Raw genomic sequence first — 23,908 nt, 5'->3', positions numbered from 1 at the left:
ACGGTAATAGTCGCCCTTGTGTACGTTTGTTGGCAATCATTTGAAATGCCCTTGCTGATCGAGAGTCCCGCCGACTGTGAAGTCTGGTCTGTTAATTGTTTTCTGAGGGCAAAAGGTTTGAAAGCTATCGATATTCATCGTCAGATCTGTGCAGTTTACGGACCAAACATTATGAGCGATGGAATGGTTAGGAAATGAGTTCAAGCATTTAACGGTGGCCACAAAGATGTGCATGATGAAGAACGGAGTGGGCGACCTTCAGTCATTAATGAAGATTTGGTGCAGGCAGTTGACCAAGCAGTGAGAGAAAACAGACGCGTTATGATTACGTCATTATCTGACGTGTTTCCTCAAGTTTCAGAACAAAAGGCGTGGCATGCTCAGTAAGGGTGTCCTTTTGCTTCACGACAATGCCCGTCCACATGCGGCTCATCGAACCCAAGACCTCATCACACCATTTCGCTGGGAACAACTCTATCACCCTCCATACAGTCCCAATCTTGCTCCCAGTGATTACCATTTGTTCCTGCATTTGAAGAAACACATGGCCAGTAAACGCCACAACGATGACGATGATGGTGTCAAGATGGCCGTGTTGCAGTGGCTGACAAATCAGGCGGCCAACTTCAATGAGGATGGTATGCAAAAGCTTGTTGTACGATATGACAAGTGCCTCAATACTGGTGGGAATTATGTTAAAAAGTAATGTACAGGCTTTCATATAAAAATAAAATCTCTGTTTCTTTTTCATTTATTTCAAAATGGTACTAACATAAAAAGCATGCCTCGTAATAAAGCAAGGATGGGAGGCCTAGTTCGCTAACCCCCAGTCGCTGCCTCCTTGTCTGGCGCGTGGCTTCGCCCAAGCTTCCTCACCTACACGCACGCCAGCTCAGGCTATATAAGGCTATGAGTGAGGCAGCTCGGGGTAGTCGTAAGCTGGAGAGGGAGCAGAATTTTCCTGCTTTGAAACACTTGTTTTGCCATAGCAATTCTTCTTTTGACTTCTGTCAGGCACTGATTATCACTGGTAATAACATTACCCAGATAATGAAATTCTTTAACCTGATCTTTTTTGTACATCCTAATCTAATGTTTGTTTTCAATTCAGTCTTCTTCTTTTGAAGAGAATCATTTTTGTTTTCTTTGTGTTTATTTTTTAACCTCAACTTCTCTAATGTGTAGTTTAGTATACCGAGCATCCTAGTCATTTTGTGCTCTGAATCAGCTATCAATGTAATTTCATCTGCAAAGCGAATACTATGAATTTGTTTACCATTACAATTTATTCCTTTGGTTTTTTCTTTTACTGTTCTAATAGTGAATTCTATGAAGATATTAAACAGATAAGACGATAAGGGACAGCCTTGCCGCACTCCTCTTCTTATTCTTGTTTCTCTTGTCGTTCCACTGATGTTTATTTCTGTGCTTTGAGCTTTATACAGGTCAAAAAGCAAACACTTGTCCTTCCAATCAAGACCCAACGTTTTTCAGAGTTGGAAATAATAACTTCCAGTCAACCTTGGCAAACACTTTCTCTAAATCATTCGATAGATGATCTACACTATTAGTTTTCATTCCTTTTGCAAAACTTTATTTCCCTTCGATAACACAGATTTCCCTTAACTTTGACAGACCTTTGCCCTCTTTAGTAAGAGTTAGCAAGCGTTGACTGTGTTAAAATTTTGTGCTTATTCATTACAGATTAGTCTGTGGAATCAGTAAGTACATAAAGGTTTCTTTATTTGTAATGAGCCATTTCATATTTCAGATTTAGGTCCGACAACATAGCTCACATCTTGAAGGTTGCAACTTAGGCATGAAATTATTAAGCAAGGAGTTCAGTGTATTTGGAAAAGAAGTCTTTAAAATCACAGAAGTCAAGCTGGAGACATCATTTAGAAGCTATTTGATAAAGTTTATTTGTTAAAAGAACGAGTAACAGGATTTGAATGAACAATTTACATACAAAATTATAACATCTTGGAAATTTGCATTCGGAAAAAAAATATATGAGTGGCAATTGTCAGTCTTGACATTACTCTAGAGTACCACTAAGCATGATGGGATCACCAGCATAGGTCAACAGGGAGATGAGGATTTAAACCCATAAAACCAATGTCTGGAGCAATTTATATTACAGAATAAAAGACAATGATGTAACCAAAATTTTGTTAACAATGAGGAAATTATTTTGTGGAAATGGTGTTCTCATCAATGGAAGTCATAAGGTTGGGATGGATCTTAACTTCCATCATGGGACAAATGGCTGGTGTGTAACCTGACTTGCGGAAGTATGACACACTTCTTTCGCATGTTGAACATGCCATAAGCAACTATCTTCAACTGATGCCAAGTGTGCTTATGCTAAATAGTTCGTATTGTTTAAAACTGATGCACATATATGAAGAGGAATGTTGTGAGAAGGGTGAAATTGTAAATCTTTCTAAAATAACTGGAAGTTGTACACTGGACATAAAGTACTACTGTGTTAAGGTGGAACAACCTTGAGGTTGGACTGCGATTCTTACTACGGATGTATCTTTGGCCGAAGTGTCACGTGTTGTGTTACCTGCGTGAATGGCATCACAATCACTGCGATTTCAAAGTGTCAGTGCCAATACAATAACATGGGATCAAGAAGGAAAGAGATCCAGCATTATGATGGAATAAACCGAGGTGATAATTCTTCACTAATGTTATCAACTGCTCATAGAGGAGAGTGAATCGCCAAGCGGATAAGTCCATTATTTTTCTTAATATGTATATTATCTTGTACATTTTTTTGTTTGTCTGTAGTTTCTCTTTGCAGGTGCAGATCCTACATGTTTCATTCACAGCACCATTAGAATGATGATATTTCGTTAAAAATGCGAAAGAGATAGGGTCTTCTGGACATTTGAATCAGTTTAACCTCTTAACATAAAAGCCTGAGTATACTTTGAAAGCCCATTTGGATGAAATCACTTTCTTTCCAGGCAGAAAATCTGCGAATTCCCAAACTTTTCGCTCCTTTAGAATACATATTTCCTCTGCAGCAGCAGTCGACCATAACTTTAGCTCACGGGGTTCCATTTTTGGCAGTTCATCCCACGTGCTAGGCTCTCTCACGTAATCTGATTGCATTTTGTAGGACAATCTTTATGGTGATACTCCTTTATTTCTTCTTTTTGATGCATGCCTTAGGGATTCCTCTTCAATTTCAGTTGTGCTGTCAAATTCCTTTTCCAAGTCGTCTTTTTCTTCGTAAGAATCTTGTGCATTGTCATTAGGTAAACACATTTCAATAGGAATTCCCTTCATCATTGAGTTGGTTTTCGAGATGACATTGGTTTCAAGATTTGTGTGACTGGTGTCATATTCGACTATTTTCACAGACCTGCTGACCCAAACCTTGCCTGTCATAGGGTTTAAAATCCTATATCCTTTAATAGAGTCATCATACCCAATAAAAACACCTACTGCTGCTTTATCATCCCATTTCTTGCATTTCTGCTAAGGAAACAAGGAATAAATCTTCAATCCAAAAACTTGTAGATGACTAAGATTAGGTTTCACTCCCGTGAATAACTCGAATGGAGTTTTATTGATACTCCAACTCACTGACCGATTTTGTAAGTATGCTGCTGTTAATACAGCTTCTCCCCAGTAATGGTTGTCCAATCCAGCATCTAACAGCATACATTTTGCAGATTCAGTTAGTGACCTGTTTTTCCTCTCTGCGACGCCATTCTGCTGAGGAGTATAGGGGAGAGTAAGCTGATGTTGTATGCCCTAATTCCGCAGAAAAATGTTGAGTTCTTTACAAACGTATTCTTTGCCATTGTCTGTGCGAATGTAAATTGGTTTTCTCCCAAATCTCGTTGACATTTGGGCGATATATTTGCGTATGACTCCTGATACTTCATCCTTGGATTTGACTAATCTCACTACAGTATATCTCGAGTAGTCTTCGATTAGAGTCAGAAAATATCTCTTGCCACTAGGTGTCGCCGTTTACATAGGTCAACAAAGGTCGGAATGGATAAGTCTCATCAGTTCTGTTTCCCTTGGCGTACCATCTGAAAACTTTGAATGAGCTAGTTTTCCTTTAATACAATTATTGCATATTACCTCTTCCGAACATGAAGATACTTAAATCCCTGTGGCCAAGTGCTCATTAATTAATCGCTTAACCGCAGCCTGTCCCTGTGCCCCAATCGATTATGCCATAAATGCAGACATCCTTCTTCACTTGCCGTGTTAGCTACCTGCCTTGGAGTCACAGTTGGAAGTCGAAATAAATTACCACCGCTTCTTGCCTCAGCAATGATCCTGTGTCCATTATAGATTCCACATGAATTTTTCTCAAAAATTATACGATTACCTTGTTCTGTTATCTGCTTGACCGAAATCATATTATCGTCCACTTGTGGAACATAAAGAATGTTTTGCAGTCTTATTTCTTGGACTTTTCCTTCTGGTAGTTCACAATACAATGGTCCGTCTCCCACTCCAGCTGCCTGTACTGACGAACCATCAGCAAGATAAACAGCAGACTTTACATCACATATACTTGAGAAGAATTGTTAGCTGCTAGTCATGTGACTTGTTGCACCGGAATCAATGCACCATTCCTCAGGTTGAGTGTTATTTTGCTGATCTTGTATCTCGAATGATACATAACTCTGTTTACTTTCTACCTCGACCGACGATTTGGCAGATTTTTTACCACTTGACTTTGTTGGCTTCTTGAACCAATGACAATCCGTCTTTAAATGACCGGGTTTTTGACAAAAATAACATATTCGTGTCTCTTTATTATTTAATTTTCCTTTCTTCGTATCTTTGTGCCATTCTTTCTTATTATTATGACTGACTTTACTTGAGCCTGCTGCAGTTGACTGTAGTGCTGTCAAGAAGTCATCATTTCCCGGCTCGCCTGCTTTGACACGTCTTTGATGCTCGAGTATTTTTCCTGTTACGTACTCCACAGTTAAATCTGCTTCGTCACGACCTTTGAGCGCCATAACAAGTCCTGAGTATGTTTCTGGAAGGCTCACCAATAACACCATGACAATTTCGTCATTCTCGAGAGGCTTACCTGACGAGCGCAGCAATCTGACCACTTCCATGACGGCATCAATATGCTTGTTCATCGAGCCACCATGATAGTGTATTCCATACAACTTACGATGTAAATACAGCCTGCTGCCAAACGTGGATCTCTCGTATTTCTTTGATAATGTTTTGCCATCATTCAGTAATGAGATACTTAGCCTTATACTGTCCTGAGTCATGTTCCACAATTACGGTATGTTTTTATAGAGAAGTCGTAATCTACTCACGCAGTTCACGATCCTGGGCCCATAACCTGATGAAAATGAAATAGCAGAGACACACACTTAATACCCACCATAAAACAAATAGGTATTTAATTGTATTGAGTTTCAAAACATACACAGAGAATACACATAGAACAATGAAATGTGGAGTGAAGTTCAGCGCCGCTGTATGACGTTGACATAGTCAAAGATGGCGGCTACTTTTGATATCGAAGAGAAGCGTTTCCTTCAAATACTACAAGAACTTTTGTAGTTACACACTACTGTTTTCATTACTTATTAAGAAATTTTAAGATCTCTTATTTTAGGATAGTTTTTAAGTGGCTTTTCATGAACACATCTTTTACATCAAGAGGTGCCAAACAGTGACAACAAAGAGGAAAAACATGAGCTCTTTAGACATTTAAATCTTTTATTTAGTCAAGGACAAGTTGTTTATAATATTGTGTTTCATCTATGTTGTGTTTCTGTGTATACTTGGTAACTATCATTCAATATAATGGCTGAAGATGTTTTCCATGGAAAACGAAACATGTACCAAATTTTTTTTTTTTAAATGTGAATGTAATCTAAGAAAATCGTAAGATTTTAAAGTAATAATACTTCCTACATGTTCAGAAACACTCTGTATGTACATATTTTGCTTGTTAGCTTTCTTACATAAGCAGTTTAATGAAATGTAATGTACTTAATAAAAACAGTTATGTACTCATGTCATGCAAAGAGATGCAGGAATTGCCTGCTTTTAGCCTACGTAAATTTCCAGCTCTTTGTACAAAACTGTAAGAAATTCTCGTTTGCTGTTCTTTGTGTATCATATGTATCTTTAGTAGCAGTAATTAAAGATCAAGTAGAGATATGTACTTACAGGTGGAATTCGTGGCAGGGTGTAGTCCAATACCTGTAGTTCAGGAGGTAGCTGCCCTTCTAATACTCCATTCACCACAGCATCACTTACATAATCATAGTACTGCAAACAGCGCTGAGAACACACAAATCCTTCAAATCAACAATTTCATGAGGCATTCATTTTTTACCAACACTTACCAATTTTTAATAGTCCTTCACTTAAGAACACTTCTAAATTGTTCCACATTCAGTCCTTAGAACATGAAAAATTAAAAAAAAAAAAAAAAAAAGAAGGAAGGAACCAGAGTTATCAGATATCAATGCTGTCCAAAAAAATGATGTTCTTGATGTTGACAAATGTGTATACTTTTCCACTAGGCCTGATAGAGAGTTCAAAGGAAAACTAAAGAATAATCAGGCAAAAAAACAAAATCAAGAAAACGCCCTAAACAAACTACAGGGTAAGTCACAAAACTGGCATAGTACTGATACAAGAGCTACTAACAGCCTAGGCAACTACAAGGACTGTGAATAAAGTACTGGCAATATTGATAAAACAATATTTAATTAACTAACAAGTGCAACTGCATTACATTCCTGCAATGTAGTCACCCACAAAGTGCAAAATGTTGGGAAGCTGCAGGGGACTGTTGGCAAGGCATTCTCTGTTCATTACAGCAACAGAGTGCCCTAGTGTGCATAGTACAGATGCCACGTCAGAAAATCGGCAGCCTCAGAAGGGTTCCTTCAATTTTGAAAACAGGTCAAAGTCACAAGGCCTCATATCCGGTGAGTATGGAGGATGTTCCAAGACCTCCCAATGTCACTGTTGCAATAGGAGCTTGACATTGCTTGCGACACACAATTTTCCTCATGTAAAGACATTTTGTCAGTACATTCCACATCTTTTGATGACTGAGACCAACCTCTACGAATAACTCGCTGACAGTCCATTGATGGTCTATGGATTCGAGACCACTCACAATGTCAACCTGATCTTAAGGATGGGCAACCTGTGACGTGCAAATCCGCAGTCTCATTTCAACCCGCACAAAATGCCTTGACCCATAGTGCAACCATCCTATAAGGTAATGCACTCACCACAGGCTTCGTGTAATCCTCAATACCATTCTGATACATTTTTGCCATGGGAAACCTCGACTTTAATCCACAAACACTGATCACCTTTTGAAAACAAGCTTTAGAGCGGTGAAATAGACATTTTTCACTTCAACGCCGCATACCAATAGTACTTCCAACTGGATGCCCGTCAGATGCACACTACACATTGAAAACAGTGCCATCTGACTACTGGCATATCCTATTTGCGTATGCCCAATCTCCTGCGAGTATCTGGACTATCTGGCTACTACTTTATGTACAACCTCGTATCACTACACTATCAAACACTGTGGATCCATAATAGCGTCAGGCTGCCTATGAGTAGCGTTACAAAAATGTTGCAATGTTTGGGTTGGGAAGAAATGAGAGAAAGAAGAAGAGCTGCTCGACTAAGTGGTATGTTCCGAGCTGTCAGCGGAGAGATGGCGTGGAATGACATTAGTAGACGAATAGGTTTGAATGGCGCCTATAAAAGTAGGAAAGATCACAATATGAAGATAAAGTTGGAATTCAAGAGGACAAACTGGGGCAAATATTCATTTATAGGAAGGGGAGTTAGGGATTGGAATAACTTACCACGGGAGATGTTCAATAAATTTCCAATTTCTTTGAAATCATTTCGGAAAAGGCTAGGAAAGCAACAGATAGGGAATCTGCCACCTGGGCGACTGCCCTAAATACAGATCAGTATTGATTGATTGATTGATTGATTGATTGATTGATTGAACCACAGATTGCAGATTCAAACCCAGCAGAGGAAGTGCGATTTTTCAAGGACAATCCATGTTATATAGTGTTGGAGTGTATAAGATCTCCATTGATACATCTGGCACATTTACCATTAAAAATTAATTAAAACTTGATCATAGGCAGCCCAACAGAGTTCTGGCTTCCTGGCCATCTAGTAGAGTAAAAGTAAAACAGAAATTGACATGCAAGTTACCAAAATATCCTCGATTAACTGTCTGCAATGCTGAAGATTACTATCATAATTAATTTCTTGTGAACACAGAAGTAAATTCATGTCCTCATTCCAAGGTAGTGCAGCTCCTTTCAGGCAAACTCCCAACAGGGGAGAGCTGGAAGTACCTTTGTAACCACACACGGGCCCTCGTGCCAATCTTAAATTTCTGGAAGTAATGAGAATCGAATCACCACAGCCGTGAATGGAAGTGCTTTTATAAAACTATTTATTTAAAGTAATAAACTTCATGGTTGGGTTCCGTATTGAGTTAAGACTTAACTGGCTAGAAACTGCCAGGAGCTGAATCCGGGCCTCTTTGCCTCTTGCACTAGAGAAACAAAGTGTAAAAGGGATGTCCCCAAAGCAGAGAGGCAATAACATAGAGCAGAGGTCAATTAAAACGAATAAGGTTTATTAATATAATTATTAATTTATTAATTATTATTATTAATATAATATCAATAACCACACCCAGGTGACTGGAGTGGGACATTGATGATGATGATGATGATGATGAATATAAGCTTAGCAAGAAAAGATTAAAATATGGGCATACAACAAACAAAATGGGGAAATACAGGGAGTCAAATACTCACATACCATGTCTGTGAAGATACACTGACTGACAGAGCAAATGCAACACCAAGAAGGAGTGGTCAGAACTTTATGCCAATTGCAGGGTAGACTGACGTCACTGAGGTATGCTCATGATGTGAAATGCGCCGCTGTGCTGCGCACGTAGCGAACTATAAATGGGACACGGCGTTGGCGAATGGCCCACTTCGTACCGCGATTTCTCAGCCGACAGTCATTGTAGAACGTGTTGTCGTGTGCCACAGGACACGTGTATAGCTAAGAATGCCAGGCCGCCGTCAACGGAGGCATTTCCAGCAGACAGACAACTTTACGAGGGGTATGGTGATCGGGCTGAGAAGGGCAGGTTGGTCGCTTCGTCAAATCGCAGCCGATACCCATAGGGATGTGTCCACGGTGCAGCGCCTGTGGCGAAGATGGTTGGCGCAGGGACATGTGGCACGTGCGAGGGGTCCAGGCGCAGCCCGAGTGACGTCAGCACGCGAGGATCGGCGCATCCGCCGCCAAGCGGTGGCAGCCCCGCACGCCACGTCAACCGCCATTCTTCAGCATGTGCAAGACACCCTGGCTGTTCCAATATCGACCAGAACAATTTCCCGTCGATTGGTTGAAGGAGGCCTGCACTCCCGGCGTCCGCTCAGAAGACTACCATTGACTCCACAGCATAGACGTGCACGCCTGCCATGGTGCCGGGCTAGAGCGACTTGGATGAGGGAATGGCGGAATGTCGTGTTCTCCGATGAGTCATGCTTCTGTTCTGTCAGTGATAGTCACCGCAGACGAGTGTGGCGTCGGCGTGGAGAAAGGTCAAATCCGGCAGTAACTGTGGAGAGCCCTACCGCTAGACAACGCGGCATCATGGTTTGGGGCGCTATTGCGTATGATTCCACGTCATCTCTAGTGCGTATTCAAGGCACGTTAAATGCCCACCGCTACGTGCAGCATGTGCTGCGGCCGGTGGCACTCCCGTACCTTCAGGGGCTGCCCAATGCTCTGTTTCAGCAGGATAATGCCCGCCCACACACTGCTCGCATCTCCCAACAGGCTCTACAAGGTGTACAGATGCTTCCGTGGCCAGCGTACTCTCCGGATCTCTCACCAATCGAACACGTGTGGGATCTCATTGGACGCCGTTAGCAAACTCTGCCCCAGCCTCGTACGGACGACCAACTGTGGCAAATGGTTGACAGAGAATGGAGAACCATCCCTCAGGACACCATCCGCACTCTTATTGACTCTGTACCTCGACGTGTTTCTGCGTGCATCGCCGCTCGCGGTGGTCCTACATCCTACTGAGTCGATGTCGTGCGCATTGTGTAACCTGCATATCGGTTTGAAATAAAAATCAATTATTCGTCCGTGCCGTCTCTGTTTTTTCCCCAACTTTCATCCCTTTCGAACCACTCCTTCTTGGTGTTGCATTTGCTCTGTCAGTCAGTGTATATCAATCACAATCGAGTCGTTTGACTCAGCAAACTGGATATCATGAAATTTTACACTATCACAACAGAGATATCATGAAAAGTGATACAATTATACCCAATCATTACCAGACAGAGGTAATTAAAATTTGGTTCAAAGTATTTCTTTCTTAGAGACCAGTCTTCATAAAGAGGTGAAAGCAGCAGTTTTCACTCAAGAAAATATTATCACAGCTTCCCAGATAAAGTCAAGGCTATGTTAATTTTTAAAAGAAACATAGCTCCCAACAATCTCCATAGAGACTGTATCCCCAGAAATCAAAAAACGCCAGTGAAGCAATGCTGGCAGAAAGGAAAACAAATATGGAACACTAGGAGGTTAAAAGGAGTTGCCATAGTTACGGGAATAAATAAGCCTGAGTCAAATGAAACAAGTAAAATTGAGAGTAAAATCCTGAAATGAGCAAGTAAATCGGCTAAGCAAGCCGTGAACAAAAAGAGATAATAATAATAATGGTAAAAGCAAATATCCATAAGATAATGAAACATACACAGGTCCGATAATCATGCAAAAAAACACACTCTCTTTCTCAGAGACCAAATATGCGAAGTAGAATGAATAAAAATATAGTATCAAGACACGTTACGATAAGAATCTTAACAGCATGACAAGAATCAGTTGATGGTTCATGAGCTTGATCTGAGAGCACAGATCAGATATCTGGGTCGCTGCAAATAGGCCAGGCTCATCCAGTCAACACCATAACCAAAAATCACATACACACCGCATGACACATTCATATCGCAAATCTAAGTGAACATTAATCATACAGCATCAACGTTAAACCATACTACAGAACATAAGCTCAAGCCGGACGTCAAAGCCGAAGAGAATTAAAAGGTCTCCAATCAAAAAAAACCAAAAAAAAACTCCTCACACACACAAAACAATTGGATCAGTGCTTCCTTTCGCTTAATGTAGGAACAATAACATAATAAGCAGACATGATGAAAAAGGAAGGACACTGAAATATGTCTGCAGCAAATAAATGAAAGAATAATACAAAGAACAGGCATCTCACAGTAAAAAAAAAAAAAACCAACATAACTATGGCAAGCCAAGGAAGGATAAATGGGATAATTACCTGGAGATTGAAGGAATCAATCGCATTGATTCTAAGTAATCATGTTCATTGACTCTGAACTGAGAGAGCCATACAAGGTAAAGTATGAATCTTAAAAGTACCAATTAAATGAGATGCAAATCATCTCATAGACTAACGTCTCCATCTTCTTCATAAAAGCCATTATTGTCCCCAGATCAGAGATCATACGAATGTAAAGATAAATCAGAAATAAACGCTTTGACAATCCTCCATTACATGAGGTGCCATCTGTCTGATCGGGATGAACTACATGTCAAGTTAGCATACCTGCCAACTTTTGAAAAGGGCTATCAGTAAAACTCACGCGCGACGAAAAATCCAAGGATTTTCGACATATCCCGGTCTAATCATGAGATTGGTTACATGTAATATCACGGCTTGACAAAAATAATAATATTTCTGAGCTACAAAACACAATAATTCATGCTTTAAACAGAATATTTCAATGAAATCAAATCTACTTAAATCATAGGCCAATCATTTGTAGATGAAAATAACAATCAAGAAGAAATCCATGTTAAACAGCAGCAGGCGTGGTGAATATTAGTTTGGAGCATACATAACAGAACATCCTTGATAAATTAAGCAGATACGTGATAATCGAAAAAGGCTTTACACAATAAAACTTGTTTAACGTAACACAGGTAAGAAAAAATATAATACACACTGCAAATCACACGCTAGTTCGACTTTAAAGTCATAGTTGTGGCCTTTTTAGCTCCCTGCAAAATGTCTTGAGAAAATACTTTGTCATAACAGGGACCAGAACTCCTGGTCTTCAAAACGGAAATAGACTCCAGAGATTCATTGGACATGGATGATCTGAACTCTGTTCTATTTTTCTTCACAAGGCTGAAAACACGTTCACATTCTGCATTGCTATGGGGTATGGTGAGAATAGAGAGCATTACTCTACAAATTTGGTTATACTTAAGAAGTCCATCGGCTACACGAATTCTTGATATTTGTGCCCAACTGGAATCACTCGCAGCATCTTGATTTGCAACCAGTGTCATCTACCTGAAGAGCTGTGAACTGCCTCTGAAGCTCATTCACCACCTCATCTGCAGTTTCATTCTCTTCCTTGCATAATGTGATAAGAAAAATTTCCAAGAAAAAAACGAATGGAAGAAAACTGTGCATATTCAATTTTGTCTAACCTAGCAACTTGAGCGTGCTTTAACACATCATTCTTGAGTGGAAACTTGTTGATGATGTAGTCACAGGCAGTACAAAAGTAGTTTCTCACTGATGAAAAGAAAAGAGATTTATCTATACCTTGGAGATCATTCACTATGTTCGAAGTCTGAATGCCAATAACTAACTCATCATCACTTCTTTGATTTTGAATCAAGTTGTACTCAACTTCAAGCACTGAGGAGCTTTTGACAATTTTGGGCTTAACAAACTTGGTGAACAACTGCTTTAGCAAATCCATTAGGAGTTCTAATAAAAAGTGAACTTGTGGGGAAAAAGTCTGAAGGGCAACATTGAATTTGTCAAATACAGGAATAGTCACATGAAGGAAAGTGCAAAAGGCCTTGTTCAAGTCTGAGGATAGGAACATAAACAATTTTTCCAATTTTTCCTCACGTGTTGCAGCAGAAGTCTTGCTTTTTAGGATGGGTTTGTCACATCTGGAAGAATATACTATTCTTTTAGGGGCATGTGTAGTAGCAGAATCAAGAATTCGCTTCTTCTGATACTCTTTGGATCCACTTTGTTCAACTCTAGGTGTTTTGAAAGATGTCAAGCTTGTGGAAATGTTTTGGGTACATAATATTACTTCCTCCTTGAAGAAAGATTGAAGTGGATCCCACTGGTCCAGTAGTCTATCTAAACATCTGCCTAAAGATAACCACCTAGTACATACATGTTTCAGAATTTTCTTTGCCTCTTTATTGTGCAAGTTCTGAAATTTCTGAAGGCGTTCTTTCCTTTTGACACTCTTCTCTAAGAAATAAAATATATCAACAAGGATCTCATCCACTTTAAGTGGTAATCTTCCGGCACACTTTTCAGCTGCTAGATTAATCAGGTGGCAAATGCAACCTATGACGGCAATACCTGGTTGAACTTCCTTCAGAACTGCTGCAACCCCATTTTTGTGTCCTATCATAGCAGGAGCATTGTCGGAGCAGAAAGCCACACAGTTTTCAATTGGTATGTTATGAGAATTCAGCTGTGATAACATCAGGTTACCTATGTTTCACCCTGTTGAGTCCCCCCCTCTAACGCTGGTATGGATAGCACAGTGCTCACTACTTTTTCCCCCGGAATATCATAGAATGTAACAACAACAGGATACAACTTGGCATTCGTATCACTGCTTCCATCCACTTCCGAAGAAAATGGACCGTTCTGAAGGTACTTAACAACTTCAGATGATGCATTTTTTTGCCATTTTACTTACAATGCATGCCGTTTTTGTGCGACCACAAATGTATTTCTTTGCAACTTCTGATGTGGGAAACATCATCTTAAATAAAGCACCAGCATGATCAGCCGCATTTAAGGGCACATTGTGTTCCACCAAAAAGGAAGTAAACAGACACTTAGCCCTAATTACGTCACTGTCAACGTTTCCAGACTTGGCAAAAAAGAAGTGTTGATTTTCTTGTTATCTTCCTTCGATTTAACGTAACTTATGTGTTTACCATACTTCACTTGATTACTTAAATAGTTTCTTCCACCATGTGCAATATTAATATAACACCCACATACCGTAAAAAAGGCAAATTTTTCTCTCTTTCTTGATTTTAGTATGCACGGAAAATCAACAGAATATGATTCGTTAAATGTCTGGAAGTACTGTTTCTTGTTGGATTTATTCATGATAACCTATAATAGGAATATAGCATATGAAAATGTCCGAGAAAAAATGTCTCTATATGCATTCAAACATCGAAAGGAACCTGGATCACTGAACGTCACATAAAATTATAACAAACACTCAAGGCAGTCAAACACTTCATTAAAACATGGCAAAGCACACAAGGCCTTAAAAGACTAAATGAACACGACGCCAACCTCGTGAATGAAGAATGTGCACATGGTAAAAAAAATACACACACACGTGGAACGAATGTAATTCTTCTTCTTCTTCTTTGTAATTTAAGGGGCTTCGCTAATAGCGGGATACCCAGCCATCGGAACGATGTAATTAGTCCAACGAATACAGGAAACTGCGAAGCATGAAGTCATAACACAAAACCTCGAACCCTTCATTAAAATATGTCATAACCTCAAAAGGCCACCAAAGAACAACAATCACGTGTTCAAAGAATATAGGTTAAATCACAAGCGAACGGAGCATCAGGAGATCCAAAGAAACATCCCAGCAAGAAAACATCTACCATTACATACCATCATAAATATGGGAAACACGCTCCAAGGGAAAAAGTTCAAGAAAACAAACATTCGATTGAGAGAAATCGATAAAGACAAACTAAACATGGAAATGATGATCCTGGCATCGAGAGAAATCAAGGAAGGAAAATTAAACGAATCATTAAACATAATCGAAGAACAGTTAACGCATGCAGTAGTAAAGAAATATAGAAAACAAAGGAGGGAAAACCTTGGTTCAACCAAGAGTGCTACAAGGCAAGGAAAGACGCGTTCAAAGCACTTCATAAAGCAAGAACCTCACAAACACAAGAGGACTTAGAGGAATATAATAAGGCCAGAAGATGCTACAAACACTAAACAAGCAAAAAAACAACTACCAGGCAGAAGAAAAGGAACTCATCCAACAAGCCGAACAAAAATGGTACAAGGCCTTAATGCCGAAGCAACCCTATTGCCCTAGGGACCTCCCATTCGAAACTTGGGAAGAACACTTCAAGAAAGTTCTTCAGGACAGAGAAACACGTCCAGCAAAAGAAGACCAAGAAGAAGTACAGTCAGTGGTTCTATTTTCAATAGACGAAGTACGGAAACAAATCACCGACTCAAAGAATGGTAAAGCATGCGGACCAGATGGTATTTATTACGAGCATCTAAAAGAAACAGCACCTGAACTCACAAAAACATGGACAGAGCTCTTCAATGAATGTCTGCGACAAGAAAAAATCCCGGATAAATGGAGGATATCTACATTGAAGGTATTATACAAAGGAAAAGGGGATTCCAGGGACCCGAACTCTTACAGAGAGATAGCTCTGGAATGCTCTCCACTGAAAATTCTGACAGGCCTCCTGGCCAAAAGAGTTAGCAAAATGACATCTCACGCAATCCCTGAACAATTTGGTTTCACCAAACAGAAATCCACAATCCAAGCAGCAAGTTGCTTGCAGAAAGACATAGAAACAGCTTTGGAACTACCAAGACGGAAACTTCATGCAATATTTATAGACTTTACAAAAGCCTTTTACTTGTTGAATAGAAAACTTATAATGGAGTAATTAGAAAGAATAGTTGGAAAGAACCAAGCAACAAGATTGATACAAAATATCCTGTCAAGCAATCAAATAGTAATAGACAATAGAGTATCCACAACAGACCCTATGAATCAAACAAATGGAGTTCTACAAGGCGATCCCTTGAGTCCTCTACTTTTCATAGTAGCCATCGCGGAAGTACCTAGAGAAATAGACTCAGAAAATGTGAAAATCTACGCTTATGCAGACGACATGGTCATTGTATCACAAAACTTAGAAAACATTTGAACAGCCTTCAGCAAACTTACAACATGGACAGAAAAGAATGAGCTTACTATAAATAGTAGCAAAACGGTAAAAATGACATTCAGAAGAGGAGGCAGACTATCAGCAAATGAGGTCATCATGTATATGAATATTCCGATGAAGAACGTTCCACATTTCAAATACTTAGGAATTACACTTCAGATGAGTGGAGACATCTATGACCTTCACATAAAAGAACAAATCATTGCAGCAAAGACGGCAATTAATAGCATAAAGAACCTAAGACAACTATCCTTGCCCACAGCTACCACACTGTTTCGCTTAAAAATTGCTCCCATCATAACATATGGACTGGAAACCATCTGGACACACCTAAAGAAGAAAAATTTCGAAGACATAGAAAAGATCAAAGCCAACTTCCTCAAATGAGTACTCTGTCAAAGTACACATTATCTTGACTTACATATGTACTGGCAAGACAGCCATTTTTCATCGAAGACCTCCGCCTCGACCTGCTTCTACCAGCTACCAAAGCCTACTTGGATGTACTGCAGTAACTCAATAAGAAGAGACGAGAGATATGGCCCGCGTTTTATTGAACGGATGCGATGATATATAGGGAATGGACACAAGCCAGATATGATCTACGTCATGTATTGACAAGATATGCCGTACACGGTTTCCATCATCGGATATGCCTAACAGATAAATTCCATGACCCGGATGATAACTGCAAGTGTAAATTATGCGGAGCCTACTGTGACTGATATCATCTGATACTGTGCAACAAAAGACAAAACTCTTTGACAAGTTTCTGTAAGAACTAAATGCACATTGTGCGAAATTTATCATATTATTAAAAATGATTAAGAAAAGGGAAAGAGCAGCCTATAACTCTCAGACATTTCACTTCACAATCCAACGAATGGAGCGGAACAAAGAATTTGCGAAGCAGAGCCTGTCGACACCTAAGATTCACACGGATGAACTGTTATCCCGGCTTTAAATTCAATTCCAACAACGACACAAACATCACACGATTAAAAATACCAATCATATCAAAGAATGAGTTTTCGACTATCGTGGACTTGCCTTCGACCAAGACAGACTACAATATATTGTAGTCGGTCTTGCCAAGACTAAGCGTGCTTCGACCCACGCAAACAATCAATTGTACGGAAGTGGAGCGATTATCTAATGTTAACGTTTCAAATTTTTTTTCCGTGAAGTCGTAAAATGACACCGTCCATTCGTAAAACCGTAAAACGCTGCAATTTCCGTAAATGTTACGGACTAACCGTAAAAGTTGGCAGGTACGAGTTAGGCACAGAGAATCCTAACCAGTCACAAGTGACTGATCCATGACATCGTAAGCATCGTAAAGCATGTGATATCAGAAAGTAAGATATGAGGGTAATGAGGTGCGGCACACCTTTCATTTCATCTCTGATCCCCTCATCTGTTCTTATCAAACTACCATCATTTGTTTCCAGTGCTAGGATGTTTCCACATTCACTTCTTTTATTTTCTATTACTTTATATAGTAGCTACCTACTTCTTTGGCAGTCTTCTTCTATCCTGGCACGAAAGTCATACCAGCACTTAGTATTTTCTTCTCGGATTAGCCGTTTTACTGTCAACTTCTTGTTCCGATATTCCTGCGCTTGCACTCATTTCTTCTATCTCCCATCTTTGGTTTAACTTGAACTAATTTTCATTCCAGAATATTTCTTTCTATTACTGCTGTCTTCACCTGGTCATTCCACCACAGTGTTTCTTTCTCCGTTGGTTTTGCACTTGTTTTCCCACAGATTTCCTCACCTTCCCTTATAAGAGTTTCTTCAAACAAGGTCCATTCTTCATCCACCTCTCTAATCTCAGTTATGGGTGATTTTGTTGTTATCCTTGCTTGGTATTTCTTTTTCTTCTTTGAGTCCTTCAACAACCACGTCTTGATCTTGGGCAGTTTCTCGCACTTAGCTTTGGGGACATAGACATCTTTAAGATTAGTTATTAATAGCTGATGGTCGCCATCTAGACACGGGTTATGACTTTGACATCACTAACATACCGATGAACTTTACCATCAGTGATGAGTTTTAATTTCCAAAGCCATGAGATCGACGATATTTTCACAACTTTCTCACTCTTTACCAACTTGGGCATTAAGATAACCCATAATTATGGTGTCCTCAGTGAATTGTTCTCCAAGTTTGGTAAGTGTAACCTGTGGTTGGACAGGAAAAGGCTTGAAGTCAATGACAACTAAAAGTATAACATTTGGAATTTTGTTTTGTGTTACTGTATATAAAGAAGATTATTATTATCATTTGATTTTGAGTATGTCATGCACTGTTATTAATTTTGAACTGGTGAACATTTTAAATATTATCTGTATGAAAATCTGTCACATTCACAGAAATTGACGTGAAACAATAGTATTACTGACCAAGGGACTGTGTCTATTAGCATAATACTGAATTAATGATGCTTTTAGTCTAAAGATGTCCAAAATCCAAGTCGTTGGCCCCTCATAATGGTACTTATCGCTAGGAAAGTAGAACCATGGTATTTGTCATGTTGCAGTACTAATCAAAATTAGCGTAGACTTGTGGCATTCCACACATTATAGTACTACTCACAGGTAATGAAATTCACACATGGATTACAGACCTATGGTGTTTCGCATCTTGCGGCACCATTTACAGGCAACACAAACCTATGGTGTTCATCACATACATGTACTAACCACACAGACCAGCACTATATTGTGGTATTCCTCATATAGTGAGTACCAATCATAGGCAAGTCAGAACCGTGGTGTCGCTCCTGAAGTGGTACTAATCACAGGTACTGTAGAAGCTGGCAATGCACTCTGTTGCTACTAATCACAAACCTACAGTAGAAGTCCGATATAGCGAGTACGGTATATAACGAGAACTCCGTTATAGCGACGGCTTTTTTCTGTCCCTTCAAAATTCTTATACTAAACTGTGTATCGTCCTTCGGTTACAGCGAGCACCCTATCACTGGCATATCCGTTATTACGAGCGATTAAGCGCGCGCGATTTTTTCCGTTACCGATATTTATGCACCCCAGCGATGATACTGCATGCGATCGATTACCTTCGGTATCGTTTCCTCGCTATGTGCACTAGCGATTTCTCACGTCGACATTCGAAGGCGATGTCGGAGTCAATTAGTAATATCCGTCGACAGCTGTTCTGTAAAGAACATTCGAAATGAAAGAGAACATATTTTCGTAATAAATGCGTAAATAACGTGTCCGATAATGGTTGTTAACTCGTTAAAAATTAAGGCTGACTAAACGACTGCTTAATTTTGAGGCGACATATTGCAATTAAGTAAGAATGGGATACACCTCGAGATATGGCAGAGTGCTTAATTGATTTCAGAGGTTAGTTTATATTTTGTCGCGCCTGGTTAAATTTCGGAAAGGCTATTATGAAAATTTATAGCGAGAAAGGTATAATTTACTCTACTGGCGCTCGAAGTGTGTTTTCATTATACGTATAGTACAGTTAAGTTAGGATACGTGACGCTGTTTGAATAAGAAAACTGAAACGTTTGCAACAAAATGCGATCGATCATCTTCGGTATAGTTTTCTCACTTTGTGCATTTGCGAGCTCTCTCGTTGACATTCAAAGGCGATGTTGGAGTTGATTAGTAATACCCATCGACTGCTGTTCTCTAAAGAAAATTCGAAATGAAAAAGAATAACACGTTTTCGTAATAAATGCGTAAGGAACGTGGCCGATAGCAGTTGTTAACTCGTTAAAAATAAAGACTGAAGTAAACGATATCTTAATTTTAATGTTATGTACGGAAATTAAGTAAGAATGTGATACGCTTCAAGATATGGCAGAGTATATCACTGATTTCATGGATATTTCATATCTTCTCGCGTCTAGTTACGGCTATTTACATGCGTTTCAAATATGTTTTCATGATAGGCTACATATACGGTTAGGTTAGGTGACGCTGTTTGAAGAAGAAATCTGAGGTGTTTGCCACAGAAATCTGTGGAGTGATGCCGTATTTCTCCGAATCCAAGACTTTTTCCTCAGAATCTCATGCGAAAACTCAAGGGTTGTTGCATTTGCAGCCTAACATGGATCCCACTGGCAACTACCGCGGTAACCACGCTGCTTCTATTCACACGCGTACAGAACTCGTTGACAATAAACGACCGCCTCTTTACTACAATAGAGCAAACTCCTGAAAAGCCATACATCTAATTTTTTATATGCTCTATTGGTGAAAAAATATCTAATTCCCTCCATGGGGACTTAGAATTTCCATTCTTTACTACACATCGCTAGCCGCGACAACCGTTGTACAGTGCCTGCGTGTTTCTCATATCTGCAGAATGGTATCAAAACATGCGACCCTTCGAATTCGTAGAAAAGCCATGGCTACTCAGTGGCAGAGTCATAACGCGTCTATTTTACTTGACGCTTAGTAAAATTAAGGTTTATAGACAGCAGGAATATTTTCGTGATGGATAGTCGTATTGTAAAGATACGTTGAAAAGGTATTGCCGGCATATTTTCAACGGGTTCTAGTCGATAAAATGATGCTAATTTTAAGTTAATGTTTATTAAACACTTGGAAATGTAGAATAATTGTGCAGCCGCAAGAAAATACGGCATAGGCCTAACTAAAGCCAATATTTGGCGTTAGCGTGAAGACAAAGAGCTAAAAAAATGTGTACTGTACAAAAAAAAAAAAATGCATTCAGTTGTCCGCAACAAGGACGCTTTAAAGAAGTCAAAGATGAAATTGCGAGGTATGTGCACGAAAAACGCAAGGGCGGCCGCCCATACCGTGGAGCAATAAACTCGTTCGTTGACTTTCAATGTTCGCGATTATGCCTATACATCACTAGCCACTGAATTTGGCCGAACCCGACAAGCAAGACGTGCGTGTAACGGTAACTGGTTATATCTGACGCTGCGTAAAAGTAACAGTTTTATAGACAACAAGATGGATCGTTGTATTATAGAGGCGCATGGATTACATATTGCCGGAAAATTTTGAACGAGTTCTCTTCGGTATTATGATGCCAATGTTAAGTTAATGGTCTTAGACCCGCGGAAATAAAGAATAACTGTGCAGCCGCAAAAAAGAAATACGGCATGACGAACGTCAATGTTCGGCGTCTAAAAAGCGTTAGGCCTATTGTACAACAAGGCATTCATATGATTTTACAAACTTCTTTTTGAGCCTAATTTACATTTTTTGAAGGAAAAAGTGGGGTTCATCTTGGATTCGGAGAAATACGGTATTATATTTTTTCAGATGAAATTAAACATACACTTTCACGTAGTATCGGATTACGAAAAATAACAAACAAGTAAGCCGTAGTGTGGATATCATCTGCGGAAACACAAGTTTTGAACAAACTGATTGCCGTTTCATACCGATTTCAAAGTGCATGAAGGGTTTTCCGACTTGTATACAAACATCGGATATAACGACAATCCGCTATAGCGAGTAAATTTTTCGCTGTTGTGAATTCTCGCCATAACGGACTTCTACTGTATTTTGTACCTAACATAGCGGTACTACGCTCAAGTAAAAGCGACCCATGGTGTTCCCCGCGTGGTGGTACTAATCACAAGTAGTTTCATGGTTCTAATACAATCATCCCTTGGTCACCCCTTTCGACAGGCAGGGGATACCGTGGGTGTATTCTTCGTCTGTGTCCCCCACCCAAAGGGGATTCAGTGAAATGTAATTAATATAAATTAAACTTACTTTTCTGGATTTACGATATTGTCAGTCACTTGTAAAATTTTGGGTTTGAGTTTGCCTCACGTAGTTCTACATCAATTTCTGTGTTCAAGGTTCTAGGTTCTTATTGTCTTAACAGTCTAATTATTCCACCATAGTAATTACTTTTATTTTATTTAAAGATTGTTATTATGTAACTAGTGGTCACTGGCACTTCGGTATTTTAAATTTTCACTTAGCATGTGGCCTTGTTTTGTTCATATAATGTTGTAACTTAATTTCCATATTAATGTAGTAAAGATTTAAGGGTGAATGTTGTTTATCTCCTTTTCCCCATAATGTGATACATTCCCCATACACCCCATAGGGTTCCTTCCGCTCTGCACTTCCTGTTGTTAGTTGCCTTATGTTTTACCTCACTTTAATTTTAATTTTATGATTGGTTTTATGTTTCCAAATTGAGTTATTTTTATGGCCCAAATACCAAATGTTATAGTAAGGAATTCTTCTTTCTCATCTGCGGTACATCCTGCTTGAGGTGCACATACCATAAAGCGTGATCCATATTTCCATCTTGTAATATCTGGATGATCCTATTATTCACATAGTTGACATCTGTCTGTACATCTATATCCATATCCACATCTTAATCTTGGGCATTTTCTTGCACTTAGCTTTGGGGACATCATCTTTTAGTTATTAATAGCTATATCCATTTTTCAATTCAGTCATGTTCCCACTCCAATATAACATTTACTCATTTCTCAGATGTAATGTTATTAAGTGACAAAGATAATTATAAGAAATTAAATTCTGCACTATAAATGGTTATTTTCTAAATTATGTGTTTGGTCGGCACATCAAGTTGAATTTCTAAAATGGATTGAATATTGTCTACATTTTCTTCTGCTCATTTTAAATATGACTCTTCGTCATGTACCTTGTGTGAAAGATATCGTCGTGGCCTTTATCTGCTGTATGTGGCTGTTGTGGACACCGACGCCATCTGGCAATAAATTGACTTGCTCGTCTCGTGTACGAACTCTTCCACCAGAGTGCAGGTTGTTACAAGTGAACTATGTAATGCGAGTGGAATGTATTTTTTTTTAAGACTTTGTTTGTAAAATATCATATGATGTTTTATTTTTATTGACCTAACCTGTACTGTATAATGTTGTAACATAGGCATTTGTAAATAGTAGAATTCTGTCTATAGTTCCTGGAAAGATCCAGAAAGTTACATAACTTTTGTACAGGGTGTGTTACTTTGTTGGTATGTGTTCTAGAAAGCGTGTTCTGTCTATTCTGGAAAAATCGACTTTCGCGATCATGCGTATTCTAGAATGTTAGTCAAAGTTCGCGATCAAAAGTAAGGTTGTGATTGGTGAGTCTAGGTGGCGATAGGGAACACATGCACGCTGATTGGCTGCCTCCAAGGCCAGTAATTCCTATATATAGTGAGCGAGGCAGTGTTCGAAAAAATTCTGTATCCTGAATTCTGTCGGTCTCGGTTTATCCAACTGCGAGCAGCCTATCTGGTTGACGTCCCTCGGCTTCCGGGATGGCACTCTCCTCGGGTAAGCACTCTTGAATTCTGTTCCTGCTAAAATTTCCGCAATGTTCCGATTTGCTTTTCATACAGGAGTCTGCCCTAACCTCACCTAGATTCACCAAATTAGTTACTTATGACGCCTTAGTTTTTCAGCTGGACTTACCTGTTCATTTCCGAGGCATTCCCATTCCTTGTTTCACTAAAATATGTAGATTGTAGTTTAATATTATTTCCCTTGGGGTTTGCCTCTGGTAGTTCTGTATCACTTGAGGTATGCTAGACTTTGGATAACCTGTAAATTGCATTGTACTACTGCATTGGTAACTAGATGTATAGTTGTTTTGAAATTTGAAATTACACTGATACGAAATGAACTACGGATACCACTGAACTTATAGCTCGTAACTTAGAATGTATTTGTAAAATTATTTGGTAAATAATATTCTTCAAATCTAAGGATCACGGCCATTTATTTCGGAATCCGCTATCTAAGCCATGTCCATGCCTTT

General features: G+C 39.3%; 1 protein-coding gene across 3 annotated transcripts in view; it reads right to left on the bottom strand.

Moving 5' to 3' along the window:
* The window catches only part of LOC136876235 (activating signal cointegrator 1 complex subunit 2), a 308,530-nt gene that overhangs the window by 85,932 nt on the left and 198,690 nt on the right, over positions 1-23,908 (bottom strand). For all 3 annotated transcript variants that reach the window (XM_067150011.2, XM_067150012.2, XM_067150013.2), the window contains one exon: positions 6,193-6,306. In XM_067150011.2, coding sequence (XP_067006112.2) covers positions 6,193-6,306 — 114 coding nt within the window. The remainder of the gene's footprint in view (positions 1-6,192; positions 6,307-23,908) is intronic.

This window comes from Anabrus simplex, chromosome 6 (assembly GCF_040414725.1).
Source record: "Anabrus simplex isolate iqAnaSimp1 chromosome 6, ASM4041472v1, whole genome shotgun sequence".
Lineage (NCBI taxonomy): Eukaryota > Metazoa > Arthropoda > Insecta > Orthoptera > Tettigoniidae > Anabrus > Anabrus simplex.
The sequence above is the reverse complement of the archived record's forward strand: the minus strand, read 5'-3'. Positions and strand labels throughout refer to the sequence as shown.